At 43.3% G+C, this 19332-nt stretch overlaps 2 protein-coding genes across 2 annotated transcripts in view; one reads left to right on the top strand and one right to left on the bottom strand.

The window, feature by feature from the left end:
• LOC133114291 (large ribosomal subunit protein uL3) overlaps nucleotides 1-19332 on the top strand; it is a 294631-nt gene that overhangs the window by 188690 nt on the left and 86609 nt on the right. The window lies entirely within an intron of this gene.
• LOC133114874 (interleukin-2 receptor subunit beta-like) lies at nucleotides 1606-9584 on the bottom strand. The gene is made up of 11 exons (XM_061224559.1): nucleotides 9346-9584; nucleotides 7789-7914; nucleotides 7374-7467; nucleotides 7184-7289; nucleotides 7032-7104; nucleotides 6739-6829; nucleotides 5725-5870; nucleotides 5294-5480; nucleotides 4891-5005; nucleotides 4659-4743; nucleotides 1606-2877 (listed from the first exon to the last, which is right to left on the bottom strand). The coding sequence occupies exons 3-11, from the start codon at nucleotides 7444-7446 to the stop codon at nucleotides 2155-2157; spliced, it is 1599 nt and encodes a 532-aa protein (XP_061080543.1). The 5' UTR covers nucleotides 7447-7467; nucleotides 7789-7914; nucleotides 9346-9584; the 3' UTR covers nucleotides 1606-2154.

Raw genomic sequence — 19332 nt, 5'->3', positions numbered from 1 at the left:
AAATTCTGAAAAATTCTGAAAAATGAAACTATATGCTTGCAATACATAAGACAGATCATTCTGATTTGAGCAGAAAGTTTATTCAGTTTATTAAATTTTTTTGTTTGCAGCCTTGTTACCATCTATACAAAAGTGATCATACTTGCATTGAAATGTGCATGTATATAGGGTAAATATAGATGTAGTTGTCACTGAAGAGATTTTTCCACTATTACTGCTGTATATGTACTGCTGAAACACCTGGCTGTCATTTCAGTGAACAACCTACCCAGGTGTTTGTTGTTTGTGCCCCGTTACCACATATACAAAAGGGGCCACCTTTGGATTGGCATTTGCATTCTTTAGCCTTGGTGGGGAAAATGGATGCAGCCAGAGGTAGAGGAAGAAGACGTCGTGGAAGAGCAAGAACAGTTGTGTCTGATGAAATCAGAGCCACGGTCATTGATCATGTGGTAAATCACATTGTCAACAACAGCATCAGGCTAAGCATCAGGCTAAGAGAAATACGCAACAACATAATTGCAGACAAGAACATATTTCCAAACATTGACAGTGTAAGCACTACAACCATTTCAAGAGTGCTACAGAAACATCAGATCAGGATGAAACAGTTGTACACAGTTGTACACTTTGACAGGAACTCTGAGGGTGTCAAGGAACTCAGGTACCAATATGATGTTTATGAAGGTATATGTGAAGGTTTAGGACCACCACCCACATGAACAGATGTCACTTCTAGGTGCAGATGCAATGGCTGCTGGGTGTATGGACATAACAGTGGAACACATCCAGGGCTGGATAAGGCACGCAAAAAGATGTTTTCCTCGGTGTATAGCAAGAGATAACATTCGGAGTGATGTTGATGAAAATCTATGGCCAAATGCCATAGGACAGGATGGATGGGCCAGGCCAACAGTAGACTTTTGATACTGATAGGCAGACAATATATGTGGGAATTACTGTATATAGTGAAAATATTGCTTTTTGAGATGTATTTGTTATTGATTGTAATGTATTTTGAGTAATTGATTGTATTGTATTTTTCTTTCTGAATTACAGTATATTGCACTGTGAGAACAGACGTCAAAATACTGTAAACCCTCTGAAGAATACTGTACTTGTACTACTTGTAGTTTGTTTCTTTATCGTATATTGTTTTACATTACACAGTAAAAATTGTTATTCTGGGTTTCCAATATAGTAAAACATTCATTCATTTACAGTTTACTGTACATTTACCACACTCAGTCATGACATCTATTGTGAGAGGCAAACCAACAGATCAAAGGTTTCTTTAACTGCTTGGCTTGAAATATTTGTGGATGCAAAAATAGAGGAAAGGGAAACACATAATATGTGTATTTAGCAATGCTCCAAGTTGTTTGTGTTTTGAAGTTCATTGAACATTGAGTGACAAAGTAGTCTTATGGGAGAAAGCATATGCTATAGTTATGGCAGCATGAGTCACTTTTGGGTGAAATATTAAGTGTTTTGGTGGTTGAAGTGCATTTTGCACCAAATGTTAACTGATGTGCTCAGGTGCGTGTTTCAAAAGCACACTGTGTGAAGAGTTTTGAAAAAGAAGACATGGTATTGAGACAAGTGTGAAAACGATTGTAAAAAACTGTAATAAAATGAATAGAATATTGACACATTGAAGGTACCTTTTCATTCAAACAGACTGTCAGAGAGTAAGTCTGTTATTAGCAGCACACTTAATTACACATAATTACAAATGTAGAAAAACTTACTTCAAGACAAAATTCAACTCAATGTGAAAATAGAACATCCTCCCATTAGCATCTCCTATTTATGGAGATTTAACACAAGTATCCAAAGCTGAAAGAATTACAAAAACATTAGTGCAGCTATGTTAAAATATTGCAGTTATTAAATGCTACTGTTACAGAAAAGGCCATGATGAAGAATCTGAGAATAGTAATGCTTGAACAACATAACAAAGCTTGTATATTAAAAAAACATTAAAAAATACTGCTCATTAACATTCTTTGTAACAACCTTTCGATAGACGACTGATAATAATGTACAACTGATCAATGACCCTGGGAAACTACTTTCATTCTAAAAAAAACTACCCTATATCTGTATTTTTGAGACCTGAGACTTTTGACATTTTCATTGTCAAAAGTTTACTCAAATAGACTTATTGCAGTAGGTGTTCAGCATTTCCACCACTGACATGTACCCGCCACTAGAGGGCTCTATTCTCTCTGAGGAGGATCTACCAAGGGCTCCCTCCAGTGGCCCTGAGGCGTTACTGCTACCGGGGGCTGTGTCTGAGTCAAAATCACAAGAAGGGAGGGGAGGCAGAGGGATGCTGGGAAGGAGAGGGGGCGGAGGGAAGTGAGAGGGGGTCACAGGACGAGGCACTGAAAAGGGAAGGGCGGTCAGAGGGGGAAGACCATTCATTTCCTTTAAGCCTTCCTCAGTTCCACCCTCTTCTTCCTCCTCCTCCTCCTCCTCATCCTCATCATCATCCTCCTCACTCCACTCCCTGCTGCCCGGGTCCGGACGTCCGGCCTCGCCCGGAAGATCGCCGAGCTGCTCGTAGGAGGAGCCGGCCGGACAGGGCGCGCCCCCTTCCCCGGCCCCCCGTCCCCCGGCGCGCTCCGCGGACGCGGAGCTGAAGTACACCGGGCAGACCTCGATCTGGCAGGAGCCCGAGTAACCGGAGTAGAAGTAGCCCATGTTGGAGAAGCAGGCGGAGCCGGCGCTGTCGTCCCAGGGGTCGGCCGGGTGGCTCGGGTGGAGCAGGGCGGTGACGTCCTCGGCTTTGGACACCTCCACGGCGGAGACGTCCTCGAAGCCCCGAGGGACGTCGAAGGACTCCGGGGCGAACGTGGGCCTCAGCCACGTCTGAGCGGGGGGGGGGGAAAATTGGGGAAAGAGTGTGTAAAACGGGGAGATTCAGAGACACAAACAAAAGCCAGAAGACGATGAACGGATTCACACGCCTTGGTAATTAAGGCCTGCGTGTCTCCTATCAGTGATACACAGGAACTGGATCTTAAAGGTATAATATGTCTTTAAAAAAATATATATAAATAAATGTTTTTGTTGATCTCTTATCATTGGCACCTTTTAGGCAATAGCAAGTACATTGATAATGTATTGCCTATTTTCAGCCTGTGGGCTAGGCTGCAGTAGGGGACCTATATTGATTGAAGCCACACGGGAAGTGATGCCTTTTATGAATTTAGCACAGCACCAGAGATACCCATAACCCATAGCGCGGCCATTCCCAACGAATGAAACATTGGCTAACTGTTGTTTACATTTGTTTTTCTGAGCATTAAAGCTAAAACTAGCACCTTGACATAGTCAAGGCACAGTACTGTGGAGAAGACTTAGGCACCCTAGACTTTATGACATGTATATGTTTCTTTTTTGTGTGTTAGTATAAAAGAACACATTTGAGATTTCCAAATATTAATTTTCCAAAAGATTTAATTTTACAGAGACATTTTTGTATTTAATTTAAAAAAGTAACATATTACTGTAAGCAATTGAATCTTATCTTTACAGAATGTTATACAAGACTTTTGCACAGTACTGTAGATCGTCAAACACTGGATATTTCAGACACGTGTGTCACATCCATAACGTCGGTAGCTCCTCATAAACATCAAGAGAAAGATATAAATATTTTCAAAATAGCTATTTTTATGTTCAGCCAAGCCTCCTGCATTGCATGAGTATCAAACTTTCTGTATTCAACTTTAAAATGCACATGTTTTTAGAAAGTGTATAGTCTCCCCAAAATACCTGTCTTTTCGCATCACATCTGTAACAAATGTTTTTTTCTAGCTTAACAGTATTTTAAAAATTCTTTGTGGGCGCTATGATAATATGCAGGAACATTTTTATCATGTAAGAAGAGTCATTTTTCTGAGGGATTTGTTTGTCATTTCGAGTCCAAATGTCATATCCATAACGTTGGAATTACCCCTTTCTAGTTTTGCAAGAAAAAAATTGGGCTTTTTTTCTTTTTGATCCCAAGGGATCCCCTCAAGCAGCCTCAAACTAAGATTACGTTACATTAATGGCATTTGGCAGACACTCTTATCCAGAGTGACGTACAGTTGATTAGACTAAGCAGGAGACAATCCTCCCCTGGAGCAATGCAGGGTTAAGGGCCTTGCTCAAGGGCCCAACGGCAGTGCGGATCTTATTGCGGCTACACCGGGGATCGAACCACCGACTTTGCGGGTCCCAGTCATGTACCTTAACCGCTACGCTACGGGCCGCCCCACAAGATCAGAGAGGGCAGCTGTTTCTGCATACACTTTGATAGCCTGTGTTCTGTCACTGTGAGGGTTTGTAAGAAACCGCAGCTGAGCTCGAACTGCATTTCCCAGGGAACCCAGCGCTGTCTATGTGGCGCACCTCTCCCGACTGTAAAGCGTGCCCGCATAGCGTTTTCAAATCACACGGCTGCCGTTTTTAAACACTGAAGAGCGCTAAGCAGTGGGTCAGAGAAGCCTAACCAATTACGTCTAATCCAATACATACATTTAGCTAGTTACTATGAGCACAGTTGCATACAGCACCATTCATTAAAAAAAATTCATTTAAAAAAAACCATCAGTTTATGCTCCAGAGATACAGCAGGCCTTGCAGTGACCTTTGTGATTTACCTGGAAATTCCCTCCATGGACAGAATTTAGCGATAGGAAGTAGGTGGAGGGGGTTGGCACATGGGGCAGTTTCAGCTTGTGAACCCTGAAAAACAACAGACAATGGGTAGGGAGGCACAGCGAAATGTGTCCCGTGTCCTTTAGTGAGCATCAAAACCTTCCCCTGACCGCCCGAGAGTACTATCACTGGTGTATCATGAGCGCCCCCCGAAAGCCCATCCCTGAAGCTCACCAGCCAGCTCTGTGGTATTTGCAGCCGATCAGGACCAGAAGGACAACAGCGGCAGCTACCAGCCCCACAGTCACCTGCAGCTCTGGCCCTGGACCTGGGCCAGACGTGGACTTCTCTGGGAAGGAGACCGAGAGTGAGTGAGGGGGGGAGGGAGAGGGAGGGAGAGGGGGATGGAGAGTGAGAGAGATGGGGATAGAGAGAGAGGGGAATGGAGAGTGTGAGAGAGAGGGGGATGGAGAGGGAAAAGGGAGAAAGGGAAGTACAGTCGAGAAAGAGATTGAGCACAGCGCTGTCCTTATACAAGTGTGTAAACGACAAGAAAAAAAAAAACATGATTAAATCTTTCTGCTGTTAAAAACAACAGACATACTGTATTACAAGTAGGAAACTTTGTCCCGGGTACCTGAGGGGATTCTTTCACGGGGCTTCCAGGAAGCAGTGGGACTCCAGCAGCTCCACACCCCTTTGAGTTCCAGAGACTCTGAGGGCTTGACGCGAACCCTGGCCTGATACCTCAGTCCCGTCTCAAACTGGTCCTCATGCAGCTCTACTGACATCTGTTTGGCCGTGAGGTTTGTTGACACCACATTCTGAGACGGACGCACGGACAGACAGTTGACGGTTGAACGTCCCAATCAATGAAACATTGGCTAACTGTTGTTCTTGGTACCAAACCATACTGAGCACTAGCTCTATTACCGTGTTATGACAGAGAGAGGAGATGTCCTGTGACTGACACACACACACAAACACACAAACACACACACACACACACACACACACACACACACACACACACACACACACAGTAACACACCTGTCAGCACCACTCACCTGCCACAGCTGCTCTGACTGTTTGAACTGCAGTTGAAAATAATAGCTGGAGATCATTTTTGCATGGTGAATGCTGTGACTCCAGGAGACATTGAGATGACTTGTAGAGTAAGTGATGACGGGTTTACCAGGGGGGTGCATTTTTACTGCGGGAAACCAAGAGCAACAAAAGACGGGCCTCGGTTTAACCTTGCAGTCAATTGGTTTCAACACAGTGGTCAGCTACAGCATCACAAAAGCACACGGAAAGGTGTAGAAATGGCACAAATGGCACATATGGTAACTCTGCTGAAAAAAACGAAATAGCTCAAGTTGGTATTTGAAACAGTTGGTAACTGGTTGACCAGTTCAGACCTGCTCCATACTCAACATGATTTGACCAGCTCAGCTATGCTTTGAAACAGACCTGCTCCATACTCAACATGATTTGACCAGCTCAGCTATGCTTTGAAGCAGCTGGTAGCTGGTTGACCAGTTCAGACCAGCTCCATACTCAACATGATTTCACCAGCTCAGCTATGCTTTGAAACAGCTGGTAGCTGGTTGACCAGTTCAGACTAGCTCCATACTCAACATGGTTTGACCAGCTCAAGCTAAGTTTTAAAACAGCGGGTAGCTGGTGATAGTTGGTATTTTACATCAGGGAGTTGTCTTGTGTGGCTTTACAGGGAGAGAATAAGGGGGTAATCAGACCATACACTCACAAACTATATCCATTACATAACATTACATTATTGGCATTTGGCAGACACTCTTATCCAGAGCGACATACAGTTGATTAGACTAAGCAGGAGACAATCCTCCCCTGGAGCAATGCAGGGTTAAGGGCCTTGCTCAAGGGCCCAACGGCAGTGCGGATCTTATTGTGGCTACACCGGGAATCGAACCACCAACCTCACGTGTCCCAGTCATTTACCTTAACCACTATGCTACAGGCCGCCCCATATAGACACAGTATATGCAAGGGTGCTCTCAGCTCAGACCAGCACCCTTTGCAAAATCAAAGGCAATCACCATTCAGTGCTGGCCGGTAGTCCGTCAAACTGGTGACCACAGAGTCCCCACATGCAACTTGAATTGTCACTTTGTAGAAAAAACCATATACCTGAAATGGAGAAATAAAAAAAATAAGGCTTTGTGGCTACTGGTGGTCAATACAGAAGATCTGAGAACAAGAGAAAGAGGGCCACAGACAGTACATAAGCCTTTGTGGGATTTTGTCATTAAACTAGTCAATACTCTTCTTAGTTGATTGCTGCAAAAATGGAAATCAGTTGACTTGAATATTTATGTTGTAAGTTTATAACCTGATTAAAAACAAGCTGGCAGGTCCTGAAGGTGGGGTTTTGACCCTCCACAGGGGTTAGTTCACAGCTCTTCCTGCAAAAAAAGAAAAGAGACTTTCAGACATTGGGATACAGTCTGTTGCCTGCAATGGAGCACCTGGAACAACACGCACCCATGTTCACGTTTGTCTTGGAGAATGCAGCGTTCTTCTGGACGTTGTCCTGAACTGTTCCAAGTGCAGCTTATGTTTTTGATGTAGTCAGTGACGCAAGCCAGGTCTACAGAGAGAAAGCACACACTCTGGTGTAAAGTCCAGCCATAACCAGCTTGAAATACCAGCTACCAGCTGCAGGTGGGCTTACCTTGCAGTGGTCGGCAGGGCGGGATCTGCACAGCGAGCAGGAGAAGGAATGACAGCAGCCCCCAGACCTCCATGGTCGCTCCTACAGACTCATTCTGAACAGACAGACGCGCTTATTACCACAGTTTTATAATAATCGTGCTATACAGCCGACGCTTTTATCCGAAGTGACTCGCGGTTGATCAGACTAAGCAGGGGACAATCCCCCCTGGAGCAATGCAGGGTTCCAGGCCTTCAACTACCAACCTTCTGGGTCCCAGTCATGTACCTTAATCATGAGGCTACGGGCAGCAATATTTTATCCACGTAGAACAAACTGTAATATTTTACAACCGCATGTTAGCATATTCTGCAAAAAACCGTATGACAATCCGGATTGCTTAGTTCGGAATTAATGTTGTAATGCCATGTCGTACCAGATGGACCGGGCGGTCAGTCGGTTGGGCTGATAGCAGCTGATGCAGCGGAGAGGTCGACACCGCTTTGAGATGTGTAAGCTGGCACTGGTACGCGGCACGGCGATGGCAAGACGGAACGGCGCCCTGAAAAGCGTGAAATGAACACACGGCAACGTCAGCAACATCAGCAACAACATCTGCTTTTACCAGGAAAGGACTGCATGTGTTAACCCGTGTGTAGTCTGAGCATTCAGTACCCAACTGCCCTTTTTAACATTTCACAGGTGCGCATTGTCTGATGAAACAGATCCCAGTAAAAACAATGATAGCTATACTTGAGTTTAACTTTCGTATTTATTTGCAAAGAAATGATAGAAAGTGAGAAAGCTTACTGGCTTTCTGATTCGAATCAGAAACAGTAAGACTCTTATACACACTTTTCCAGATGGGCAGGCTTTCCCAAAACAAAAATACATGAAGCTGGCCATGAACATTTCTCAGTATTTTGTCTTCTGAATACCCCCTTGTTGACCGTGCTGTAATACCAGAATGTGCTAGCTACCCCCTTCCAGGAGAAGCAGAGATATTAAGGTCAAAGGCTGTCTGTCTGCTGGAAGAGAGACAGAGAAAGACTCCTAGTAAACACTGAATTCAGAAAGTGTTCTGATAGTAATAAGGATTAAAAATAAAAGGTTATTTTTAATCACGTGATTGTCTTCATGTTAACACACATTGTCAATTAAGAATCAATTAAGAAAATTACCCTTACACTCCCCTTGTCCAAAGGGTAAAAAATGACCTGCCTTCACTAAACCCATAAAATAAAGCAGCTATTTTGCATGAAGAAACAACCTGTCACTCATCACAAACTTTGTCATAAAAGTTCAAGTTGAAAAAACATAATTTAGAGGGATTTTCTCTGCTGTTAAACATAGTGGCGGGTAATTTTTGACCCTTAAGACAACACCAGGGTTAATATTAGCCATGAAGTTATGGGGTGGAGGTGGGGACTGCATACAGTTGACAACGAAACTCCAACATAGGGGTTATATGACTCAGATTCAATGTTTTGTTTTACATTACATTGCATTACAGACATTTATTGGAAGCTACTATGCCATACATACATACAGTATTTTATGAGTCATGGGTGTTCATGGCAGATGTATGTCACAGCAAATTTGCACTCAATGAGACCATCATCATTCTGTTCCCAATGAGACCCATCGCCATTCTGTTCCCAATGAGACCCATCGCCATTCTGTTCCCAATGAGACTATGTTTGCCTGACTGTGTGAGCCTAAAACTGGTCATTAATCTGAAAGAGCATGCATGCCCAGTCAACCTACCCTGTATAAAAAAGGATAAATATATATATGTAAAAACACAGAAAGCTAATCTTGATAATATTTGTGTTTTCAGTAGGATATGCAGACTGAACATCCAGCAATGATTGCATCTCAAATCCAAAATCAAGGTTGGTTCACTTGAATTGTTTTCTCAAAAAAAAAAACCAGTCTCAACATTCATTAATATTTTCCAAATTATATTAATATTTCTACTCAGCAGGTTTACCTCTCATTCCGGACAGCTGAAGGACAATCCAGACGGCCGGGTTCTGTCGCTCTCTCTCTTTCTCTTCCTTTCTTCGCTCTGTCTGGTCTCTTTTTCAGTCACCTTCTTTTCTTTCTATCCCTTTAAGTCATCATCTCTTCTCTTTTTTTCTCGACCCTATTGCACTTACTACCAGTCCCCCAGTCTCTCTCTCTCTCTCTCTCTCTCTCTCTCTCTCTCTCTCTCTCTCTCTCTCTCTCTCTCTCTCTCTCTCTCTCTCTCTCTCTCTCTCTCTCTCTCTGTATGCACGTGGTGATGATGGTGAAGGCATCCTGGCCCCAGCTCAGTGACATTTCGGGGCAGTGCAGGCAGACCACAGTTTTGTTCTGACCCTGATGGTTGTATCTTGTACAGGAAGCCACAGTGCAGACTGAAAGTGTATCACATTGTCGCTCACACACACGCACATGCACGCACAAGCACACACAGGCACACACACACACACACTCACACGCACACACATGCACACACACACACTCACACGCACACACACGCACACGAACACACACACATGCACACACACACACTCACACGCACACACACGCACACGAACACGAACACGCACACACACACTCACACGCACACACACTCACACACACACACACACACACACACACTCACGCACACGCACAAGCACACACACACACACACACACACACACACGCACACACACGCACACACATGCACACACACACACACACACACTCACACACACACACACTCACACTCACATGCACACGCATGCACGCATGCACGCACACACTCACACACACACTCACACGCACACAGGCTTGCACACGTGCACGCACACACGCGCACACACGCTCACACACACGCACACACGCACACACACGCGCACACACGCACACACACGCGCACACACACACGCACACACACACACACACTTAACACTTTTTATGTGGCATGAGCACTAGGGGTGAAGGCCTGGGGCCTACTGTCACCTGTGAAGGTAAAAATAGAGCGAATGTGATCCTGCCAAACCACATCCTGCACAGAGCCCCAGCAGAGGCGCAAATAAACACCAGTGCATTAAGAAGGGCCGAGCTTGCATTTACGGCAAACACACGCTCACCAAGCACTTCACTCTGACGCATTTGTACTTTATTTCACCTATTTATTCATGCCACGATTACCTAATCAGCCAATTGTATATCACACAATCATGTAGGTACGGGTCAGGAGCTTCAGTTCCAGTTTTTTTTCGTTTTCACACTCTTTCACACTCAATACCATGTCCATTTTTTCAAAACACTTAACACATTCACTATATCATTAGACTATGTGAACTAAACTGTGGATATTTTTGCATTGCTTTCATACTAAAGGCATTCAATCACCACTTCAATCAAAATTCATGAATACCTCTCTCAGTCAGTGTTCACTACCAGCAAATGTTTTGCAGACATTTCGATACTCTGTTCAAAACAGTTAACTTTCAGTTCAAAACCCAATAAAATTCTGATCATTGTGGAAGGAAATATGCTGCATTTTGGCAGAAAAATTTAACTATATGCTTGAAATGTGTAAGACAGATCATTCTGATTTGAGCAGAAAGTTTATTCAGTTTATTCAATTTTTTGTTTGCTGCCTTGTTACCATCTATACAAAAGTGATCATACTTGCATTGAAATGTGCATGTATATAGGCTAAATATAGATGTAGTTGTCACTGAAGAGATTGTTGTCACTGGTTGTCATTTCAGTGAACAACCTACCCAGGTATTCGTTGTTTGTGCCCCCTTACCACATATACAAAAGGGGCCACCTTTGGATTGGCATTTGCATTCTTTAGCCTTGGAGGGGAAATGGATGCAGCAAGAGGTAGAGGAAGAAGACGTTGTGGAAGAGCAAGAACAGTTGTGTCTGATGAAATCAGAGCCACAGTCATTGATCACGTGGTAAATCATGGTCTGTCCCTGAGGGAAGCAGGTTGAGGGTTCAACCAAACTTGCCTAGATCCACAGTGGCTTCAATAGTGAGGATTTTCAGGTAAACCAACAGGTACTATAGTAGTTACAGCATTCTGACTGAAGGAGTTCAATTGATGTGTATATTACAGCAGTACTGTGATTTCAGATGTCTCCAGAAAAAGCAGATGTATCAGTGCACATTTGTCTTTGACTCACTGAAGGACCCAGTGGTTACCTCACACAGTCACACAGGGGGCAGGGGAAGGATGTTTACGGCTCAACAGGAGGATACAATAGTTGGGATGGTCATTGTCAACAACAGCATCGGGCTAAGAGAAATACGCAACAACATAATCGCAGACAACAACATATTTCCAAACATTGACAGTGTAAGCACTACAACCATTTCAAGAGTGCTACAGAAACATCAGATCAGGATGAAACAGTTGTACACTGTCCCCTTTGACAGGAACTCTGAGGGTGTCAAGGAACTCAGGTACCAATATGAAGTTTATGAAGGTATATGTGAAGGTTTAGGACCACCTCCCACATGAACAGATGTCACTTCTAGATGCAATGGCTGCTGGGTGTATGGACATAACAGTGGAACACATCCAGGGCTGGATAAGGCACGCAAAAAGATGTTTTCCTCGGTGTATAGCAAGAGATAACATTCGGAGTGATGTTGATGAAAATCTATGGCCAAATGCAGAGGACAGGATGGATGGGCCAGGCCAACAGTAGACTTCTGATACTGATAGGCAGACAATATAAAATATTGAATATTGAAAATATTGCTTTTTGGTATGTATTTGTTATTGATTGTAATGTATTTTGAGTAATTGATTGTTTAGTATTTTTCTTTTCTGAATTACAGTATATTGCACTGTGAGAACAAATGTCAAAATACTGTAAACCCTGTTGCTTTTGTGATTTGTTTCTTTATCATATATTGTTTTACATTACACAGTAAAAATAGTTATTCTGTGTTTCCAATATAGTAAAACATTCATTTATTTACAGTTTACTGTAAATTTACCACACTCAGTCATGACATCTATTGTGAGAGGCAAACCAACAGATATAAGGTTTGAAATATTTGTGGATGCAAAAATAGAGTAAAGGGAAACACATAATATATGTATTTAGCAATGCTCCAAGTTGTTTGTGTTTTGCAGTTCATTGAACATTGAGTGACAAAGTAGTCTTATCGGTGAAAGCATATGCTATAGTTATGGCAGCATGAGTCACTTTTGGGTGAAATATTAAGTGTTTTGGTGGTTGAAGTGCATTTTGCACCAAAGGTTAACTGATGTGCTCAGGTGTGTGTTTCAAAAGCACACTGTGTGAAGAGTTTTGAAAAAGAGTACATGGTATTGAGACAAGTGTGAAAAACGATTGTAAAAAACTGTAATGTTCACATCAACCATCAGAATGGGGAGAAAATGTTCTGTAGACAGGAAAGCCGTGTTAATGACAGACATCAGAGGAGAATGGCCAGATTGGTCAAACAGTGGTATCATTACAACAGTGGTATGCAGAAGAGCATCTCTGAACACACAATGCATCATAACTAAGTGCATAGGCTACAGCAGTAGAAGTCCAAAAAATACATCTAATAAATACCTAATAAAGTGCTCACTAAGAATACCTTTGCAATTCCGCATTTAAATACTTACATAGATGATATTTTTGCACACAATTTTGGACCATTTATACAGCTAGATACAGTGGTGTGAAAAAGTGTTTGCCCCCTTCCTGATTTCTTATTTTTTTGCATGTTTGTACATGCAATTTGTTTTTACAAATTTAAATACTAGTCAAATACAACACAAGTAAACACAAAATGCAGTTTTTAAATGAAGGTTTTTATTATTTGAAATAATTCATGCTCGAAAACGCTCCAATGTGGCTGAATTACAACAATTCTGCAAAGATGAGTGGGCCAAAATTCCTCCACAGCCCTGTAAGAGACTCATCGCAAGTTATTGCAAACACTTGATTGCAGTTGTTGCTGCTAAGGGTGGCCCAACCAGTTATTAGGTTTAGGGGGGCAATCACTTTTTCACACAGGGCCATGTAGGTTTGGATTTTTTTTTCTCCCTTAAAAATAAAAACCTTAATTTAAAAACTGCATTTTGTGTTTACTTGTGTTGTCTTTGAATAATATTTAAATTTGTTTGAAGATCTGAAACATTTAGGTGTGATAAACATGCAAAAAAAAAAAAAAAGAAATCAGGAAGGGGCAAACACTTTTTCACACTACTGTATTTTGCCGAAGTGGCCCATTCACATAATCTCATACATTCTGCTCTCATGGCTTGGTTCACATGCATGCTCATTCAGAACCCTGAGTGGTGCAGTTACATTACATTACATTATTACATTATAGGCATTTGGCAGACACTCTTATCCAGAGAGACATACAGTTGATTAGATTAAGCAGGAGACAATCCTCCCCTGGAGCAATGCAGGGTTAAGGGCCTCGCTCAAGGGTCCAACGGCTGTGCGGATCTTATTGTGGCTACACCGGGATTAGAACCACCGACCTTGCGTGTCCCAGTAATTTATCTTAACCACTACGCTACAGGCCGCCTGCGTAGTTACAGCAACTGCACAAACATGTCAGCACAGGCAAACGCACATTACTGCTCACGCACATGCATATTGCACTGGCATGTAGAGACGGCCTGGTGGTTGACCTGCCTTTGATCACTGATTCATTTCTGGATGGTTTTGGGTCTTTGGGTTATGGGTTGCATCCAAAGTGGGGTTTTGGATGAGACATTTAGGTTCCTCAAAAGTTCATTTATACACTCAGTGACCACTTAATTAAGTAGACCAGTACACCAGCCTATTAATGCAACTATTTAATCAGCCAATCATGTGGCGGCAACTAAAGGCATAAAAGCATGTCGACATGGTCAAGAGGTTTTTCAGACCAAATGGCAGAATGGGGAAGAAATTAGATCTAAGTGGTTTTGACCGTGGAATGATTTTTGGTGCCAGATTTGGTTTGAGTATCTCAGAAATGATTTTCACACAAAACAGTCTCCAAAGTTTGCAGAGAATAGTGTGAAAAACTAAAAACATCCAGCGAGCAGCAGTTCTGTGACTGTTTATGTGAAGCTGATATTGTTAAGTTGAATGAATAACCCACAGTATATCTGGAGCATATTACAGTTTCTCAATTATTTCAATGTGTTTCCTGAAACCATAGCTCAATTTCTCAAAACTCTACACACAAAGCACAGTGACAGTTAACCTCTTGCCAAAACTACACAAATCTGAAAATGCATTCATGCATTCAAAACCATGTTCTCTCTTTCCATCAAAGTGATTCACACAGGCCTCATATGAGCATTGATTTCACACAGGTGCACATTATTTTGAAAAACACAACCATCAAAATACTGCCAAAAAATTGACAGCTACTGACAAAGGACTGAAAATCGTGGGCGGATATTGAACCGGTAGTGGACCAAAGCAGCATGGTGAAAACTTACATTGTCCCAAATGAGAACATAGCTAGGCTGGTCTGGGCCCTCTCCTTTTGCGGGGGAAAGAGGATATTTTGGAGTGTGTAGGAACCAAGGTTTGCATGACGGTGGTAGACGACTCCGCGGTGACTTATGGCTGCACACACACGCAGTCACGTCTCCACCACGCAGGACAGGGACTTCAACAGCTGCACAGTGGCCAGTGATGTTCCTTCCCTGCCGCCTGGTCTGGGTGAGGTTGAATCCCGCCTTGTCGATGAAGGTCAGACTTGTGCAGGGGGTTGCATTCGAATCAAGTTCAAGAACTCTCTGAAAAGGAAAGCATGACCATATAAGATCACAGGCCTACATAGTGGAACACTAAAGTGCATAGTGAAAAGCAATAGGTTGACACAGAGTACCGACTGTACACACATATTGATAGCGTAGCTCTTTTACTCAGGCAGAGTTCCTCTCAAATGGCACATGATAGACTTGCTCCATTCTGACATGATTTCAGTGTAGGACGGAACGGCAGACCCAGTGTATGTTTGTGAACGTGTGTGTTGTTTTCGACTGTGAATGCATGTGTTGTACCTCTTCCCTCTACCCTCTACCTCTCTGTGCTATGTGTTGCTCCACTGTTTTCCAACACAGTTGAGGAGGTCACCTGAGGTCTCTTGTATGCTCTGACAGATCATTGAAAGGTTTGGCCAATTGCGTTTGAGCAGGTGTGACGTGAGGGAGACCAATGGCTAATTAAAGTTTGGCATTTGAAGCCCAGTGTTTTCCATGTGAACAAACAAGGCTTGATTATTAGAATTGCTATTTGAGTGAAAACAAAGGAATTGTGCTTAAAAGTTTTGCAGAAAGAGTCTTTGTTGTTGACACATGAGCTTCAGGTTTTGTCTGCATAATTCCAGTGTTAGTGTGTAAACAGCAAAGGGCTCAGCAGCCAAACAATTGCGGCACACCAGGTCACTGCGTGATGGCAGAGGCTCTGCTGCACATATGAATATCCAGACGTCATAAGGATTGCACTGTCTTCAATAAAAAAGGATCCCTGCCTAAAAATTCAGACGTGAGTTTGAGTACAGACCCCACAGTGGCATTTAAACTTGAAGCGCATCCTCAGAAGTGCTGAGATAGCTGAACTGCATTCTGGGGCATGTTCAAAAAGGACGACGACAAACAACAACAACAAAGAAGTAAAAAGGAAATGTGTTTCACAACCCCATAGCACCTCAACTCAGCCCTGTCACGCTCACAGCGCTGTTCCTCACCTCCACACCCAGATTGAGACGGGGCCTCTCAACGGAAATCTCGTTTGCCGAGGCTGGAAGCGAACGACAACGCAGCTCTGCCTGAAAGGTCAGCGTCCGCGTCAAAGGCGGAAATGAGCACCGCACGCCGTGTAGCTGGTGTATAAAAAAAAACTGCAACTGCAGACCACAGCGAGGCAGGGGCGGTGGGGGCGGGTGGGTGTGTGAAAGGGAGGCGGACCACACAAAGTAAACTGAGAACAAACACGGACCCCAGAGGAATGTTGAATTTGTGTGTGAGTGTGTGTGTGTGTGTGTGTGTGTGTCTGTGTGGGCTACCCCTGATAGAGGGGTCCTGCACCGTGTTTTACAGAATTGATTTTAATACGGTTGATAACACTGTACCTTTATTCTGACACTAACTCCAATGTACACTTACTCAGGGAGGAAACAAAAACCAGCTCCTCAGAAGTTACGCCAGTATCTTCTTTTCACCACTAGATGGCGACCTTTAGGCCACTAAAACGACCACATTCCTACTGCCCACCCTTTGTTTGATCGCCCAAGATGACTAAATGGTAAATGGTACATTTTTAAACGACTACGATTAAAAACCTCCTCCTGCATGATATATCTGGCGAAGAACCCAGCCAGTCCCTGACAGAAAATAAATTAATTTTGAGTACATTGTCATACGTATTTCGGATGCATGTCAAAATGTGTAAAGACTGGCCGTTTCTTATATTCTGAAATGTATTTCCAATGTAAGTGAAATGTTTGATACACTGATTTCAGTGTATTTCCAATGCATTTATCAAACACATTTCGAAATAGTATACCAAATATATTTCAAAAATACATTTAAATGCGTTTAACACATTTATTTTTAATGGATTTGCGTTTTAAAATGTATTTGGAATAGTATTCAGAAATATGTTTGATAAATACATTCATTCATTCATTATCCTAATCCGCTTATACTGAACAGGGTCGCAGGGGGCTGGAGCCTATCCCAGCATATATTGGGCAAAAGGCAGGAATACACCCTGGACAGGTCGTCAGTCCATCGCAGGGCACACACACCATTCACTCACACACTCATACCTATGGGCAATTTAGACTCTCCAATCAGCCTGCATGCATGTCTTTGGACTGTGGGAGGAAACCGGAGTACCCGGAGGAAACCCACGCGAACACGCTGTGTTCCTTGCTGTGAGGCGGCAGTGCTACCCACTGCATTACATTACATTATTGGCATTTGGCAGACGCTCTTATCCAGAGTGATGTACAGTTGATTAGACAAAGCAGGAGACAATCCTCCCCTCTCTTTTTTGGCACCAACAATCATTCCACGATGCTGATGGTTGATGTGAACATCCTGAGAATCCTGACCCACATCTGCATGATTTTATGCATTGAACTGCTGCCACATGACCGGCTGATCGCATGAATAAGTAGGCGTACAGGTGCTCCTAATAAAGTGCTCAGTGCATGTAAATATTCATACATTTCACATACATTGGAAATACATTTCTGGGTATATGAAACAGGCATTTCTTTCACATTTTGATATGCATCTGAAATACATTTCAAAAATGTACTTGACAGGCATTTTTTTTCTGTTTGGGATGATGAGACCCTCATTTGAACTGCTTTCAGGATGGGTAGTTCTGGGACCTTGAAAATGGTCTTACAGTGAACTGTGTTTTCTCTCCTCTACGTCTGTGATGTCCGCCCATCAGAGGGGGCCCCTGACCTAACCCTCTGACCTACAATGAAGGCCTCAGCCTTTGCTTTAAACTCCGTCGTCCTGCTGCTGACGTTAACATCTGAGACCCACAGTGGCAGAGTGTTGTACAAGAGAATTCACACAGGAAGCAGGGGCAACTGTGTCTCAATTCTCTTCTTGTTTTGATCATTGAACTACACTTTTTATTGAAACTAGCATGACTAAATAACAACAACAACAACAACAACAACAACAAAAATAAAATAATAAAATAATAATAAAATAAAAATAATAAAATAATAATAATATTTCTTTGATTAGAGATTGTAAACCAGTTTAAAGAGAGACCTGGGGAAGAATGCTTGCACTAGAAGAGGGTGTGTAACTCTCACAAAAGCCACAGAATGAGAAACATCTACAGAAGCAGATAATCGCCTGCAGCTTATTCAAGACCCATGCTGCTGACGAGGACTCCAGTGGTCCACTGTGTGTTTAGGAGTTCTGTCCTGACGAGGACTCCAGTGGTCCACTGTGTGTTTAGGAGTTCTGTCCTGACGAGGACTCCAGTGGTCCACTGTGTGTTTAGGAGTTCTGTCCTGACGAGGACTCCAGTGGTCCACTGCGTGTTTAGGGGTTCTGTCTTGTAGAGGACTACAGTGGACCTCTGCATGTTTAGGAGTTCTGTCTTGCGGAGGACTACAGTGGACCACTGCATGTTTAGGAGTTCTGTCCTGACGAGGACTCCAGTGGTCCACTGCGTGTTTAGGAGTTCTGTCCTGACGAGGACTCCAGTGGTCCACTGCGTGTTTAGGGGTTCTGTCTTGCAGAGGACTCCAGTGGACCACTGCGTGTTTAGGAGTTCTGTCCTGACAAGGAATACAGTGGACCACTGCGTGTTTAGGAGTTCTGTCCTGACAAGGACTACAGTGGACCACTGCGTGTTTAGGAGTTCTGTCCTGACGAGGACTCCAGTGGTCCACTGCGTGTTTAGGAGTTCTGTCCTGACAAGGACTACAGTGGACCACTGCGTGTTTAGGAGTTCTGTCCAGGGATGAAACCCTCTGCTGAGATAACAGCACTGTATTAAAGTGGGTCAGTGACAGTTTTTTTAGCCTTTAACTGCGGCGAGAGCAGCACACGCAAGCACAATTGCGCAAGAGTCTGAGTTCAAACCCAGACCAAAGACACGGTAACATGTTTACACATTTACACAAATCTGCTATCACACTCCCCCTTGACCAGCAAGGAGTGCTTCTCTGTAAATAACAGCAAGTGCTCAGTGCTTATGAGTTACAATGCCTTCACATGATAACCTATGATGACACTCAAAAAAAAGCTTACATGATAAAGCAATGGCCCACGATTGCAAACAGTATTATTAAAGTATGTGGGACTTCAACTGATTCTATAGTACCAATACTTAATCAGTTGAAAATGAGCTTTTCATCGGAAACTCAGAGCTCAGAGCCTTCATTTCCTGCGCACTGGACCTACCCAGCTGGCCCCCCTGCCTCCTCTAGGGTGGGTGCTACACTGAGACCTTCTGGA

Source organism: Conger conger, chromosome 16 (assembly GCF_963514075.1).
Source record: "Conger conger chromosome 16, fConCon1.1, whole genome shotgun sequence".
Lineage (NCBI taxonomy): Eukaryota > Metazoa > Chordata > Actinopteri > Anguilliformes > Congridae > Conger > Conger conger.
The sequence above is the reverse complement of the archived record's forward strand: the minus strand, read 5'-3'. Positions and strand labels throughout refer to the sequence as shown.

Coding starts and splice junctions, on each gene's coding strand:
- LOC133114874 (XM_061224559.1), bottom strand. CDS start 7,446: ATGGAGGTCTGGGGGCTGCTGTCATTCCTTCTCCTGCTCGCTGTGCAG. Junction 5,871..6,738: donor CTACCGGCCAGCACTGAATG/GTGATTGCCTTT, acceptor GGTTTCCCGCAG/TAAAAATGCACCCCCCTGGT. Junction 5,481..5,724: donor AGTCAGAGCAGCTGTGGCAG/GTGAGTGGTGCT, acceptor CGTCCGTCTCAG/AATGTGGTGTCAACAAACCT.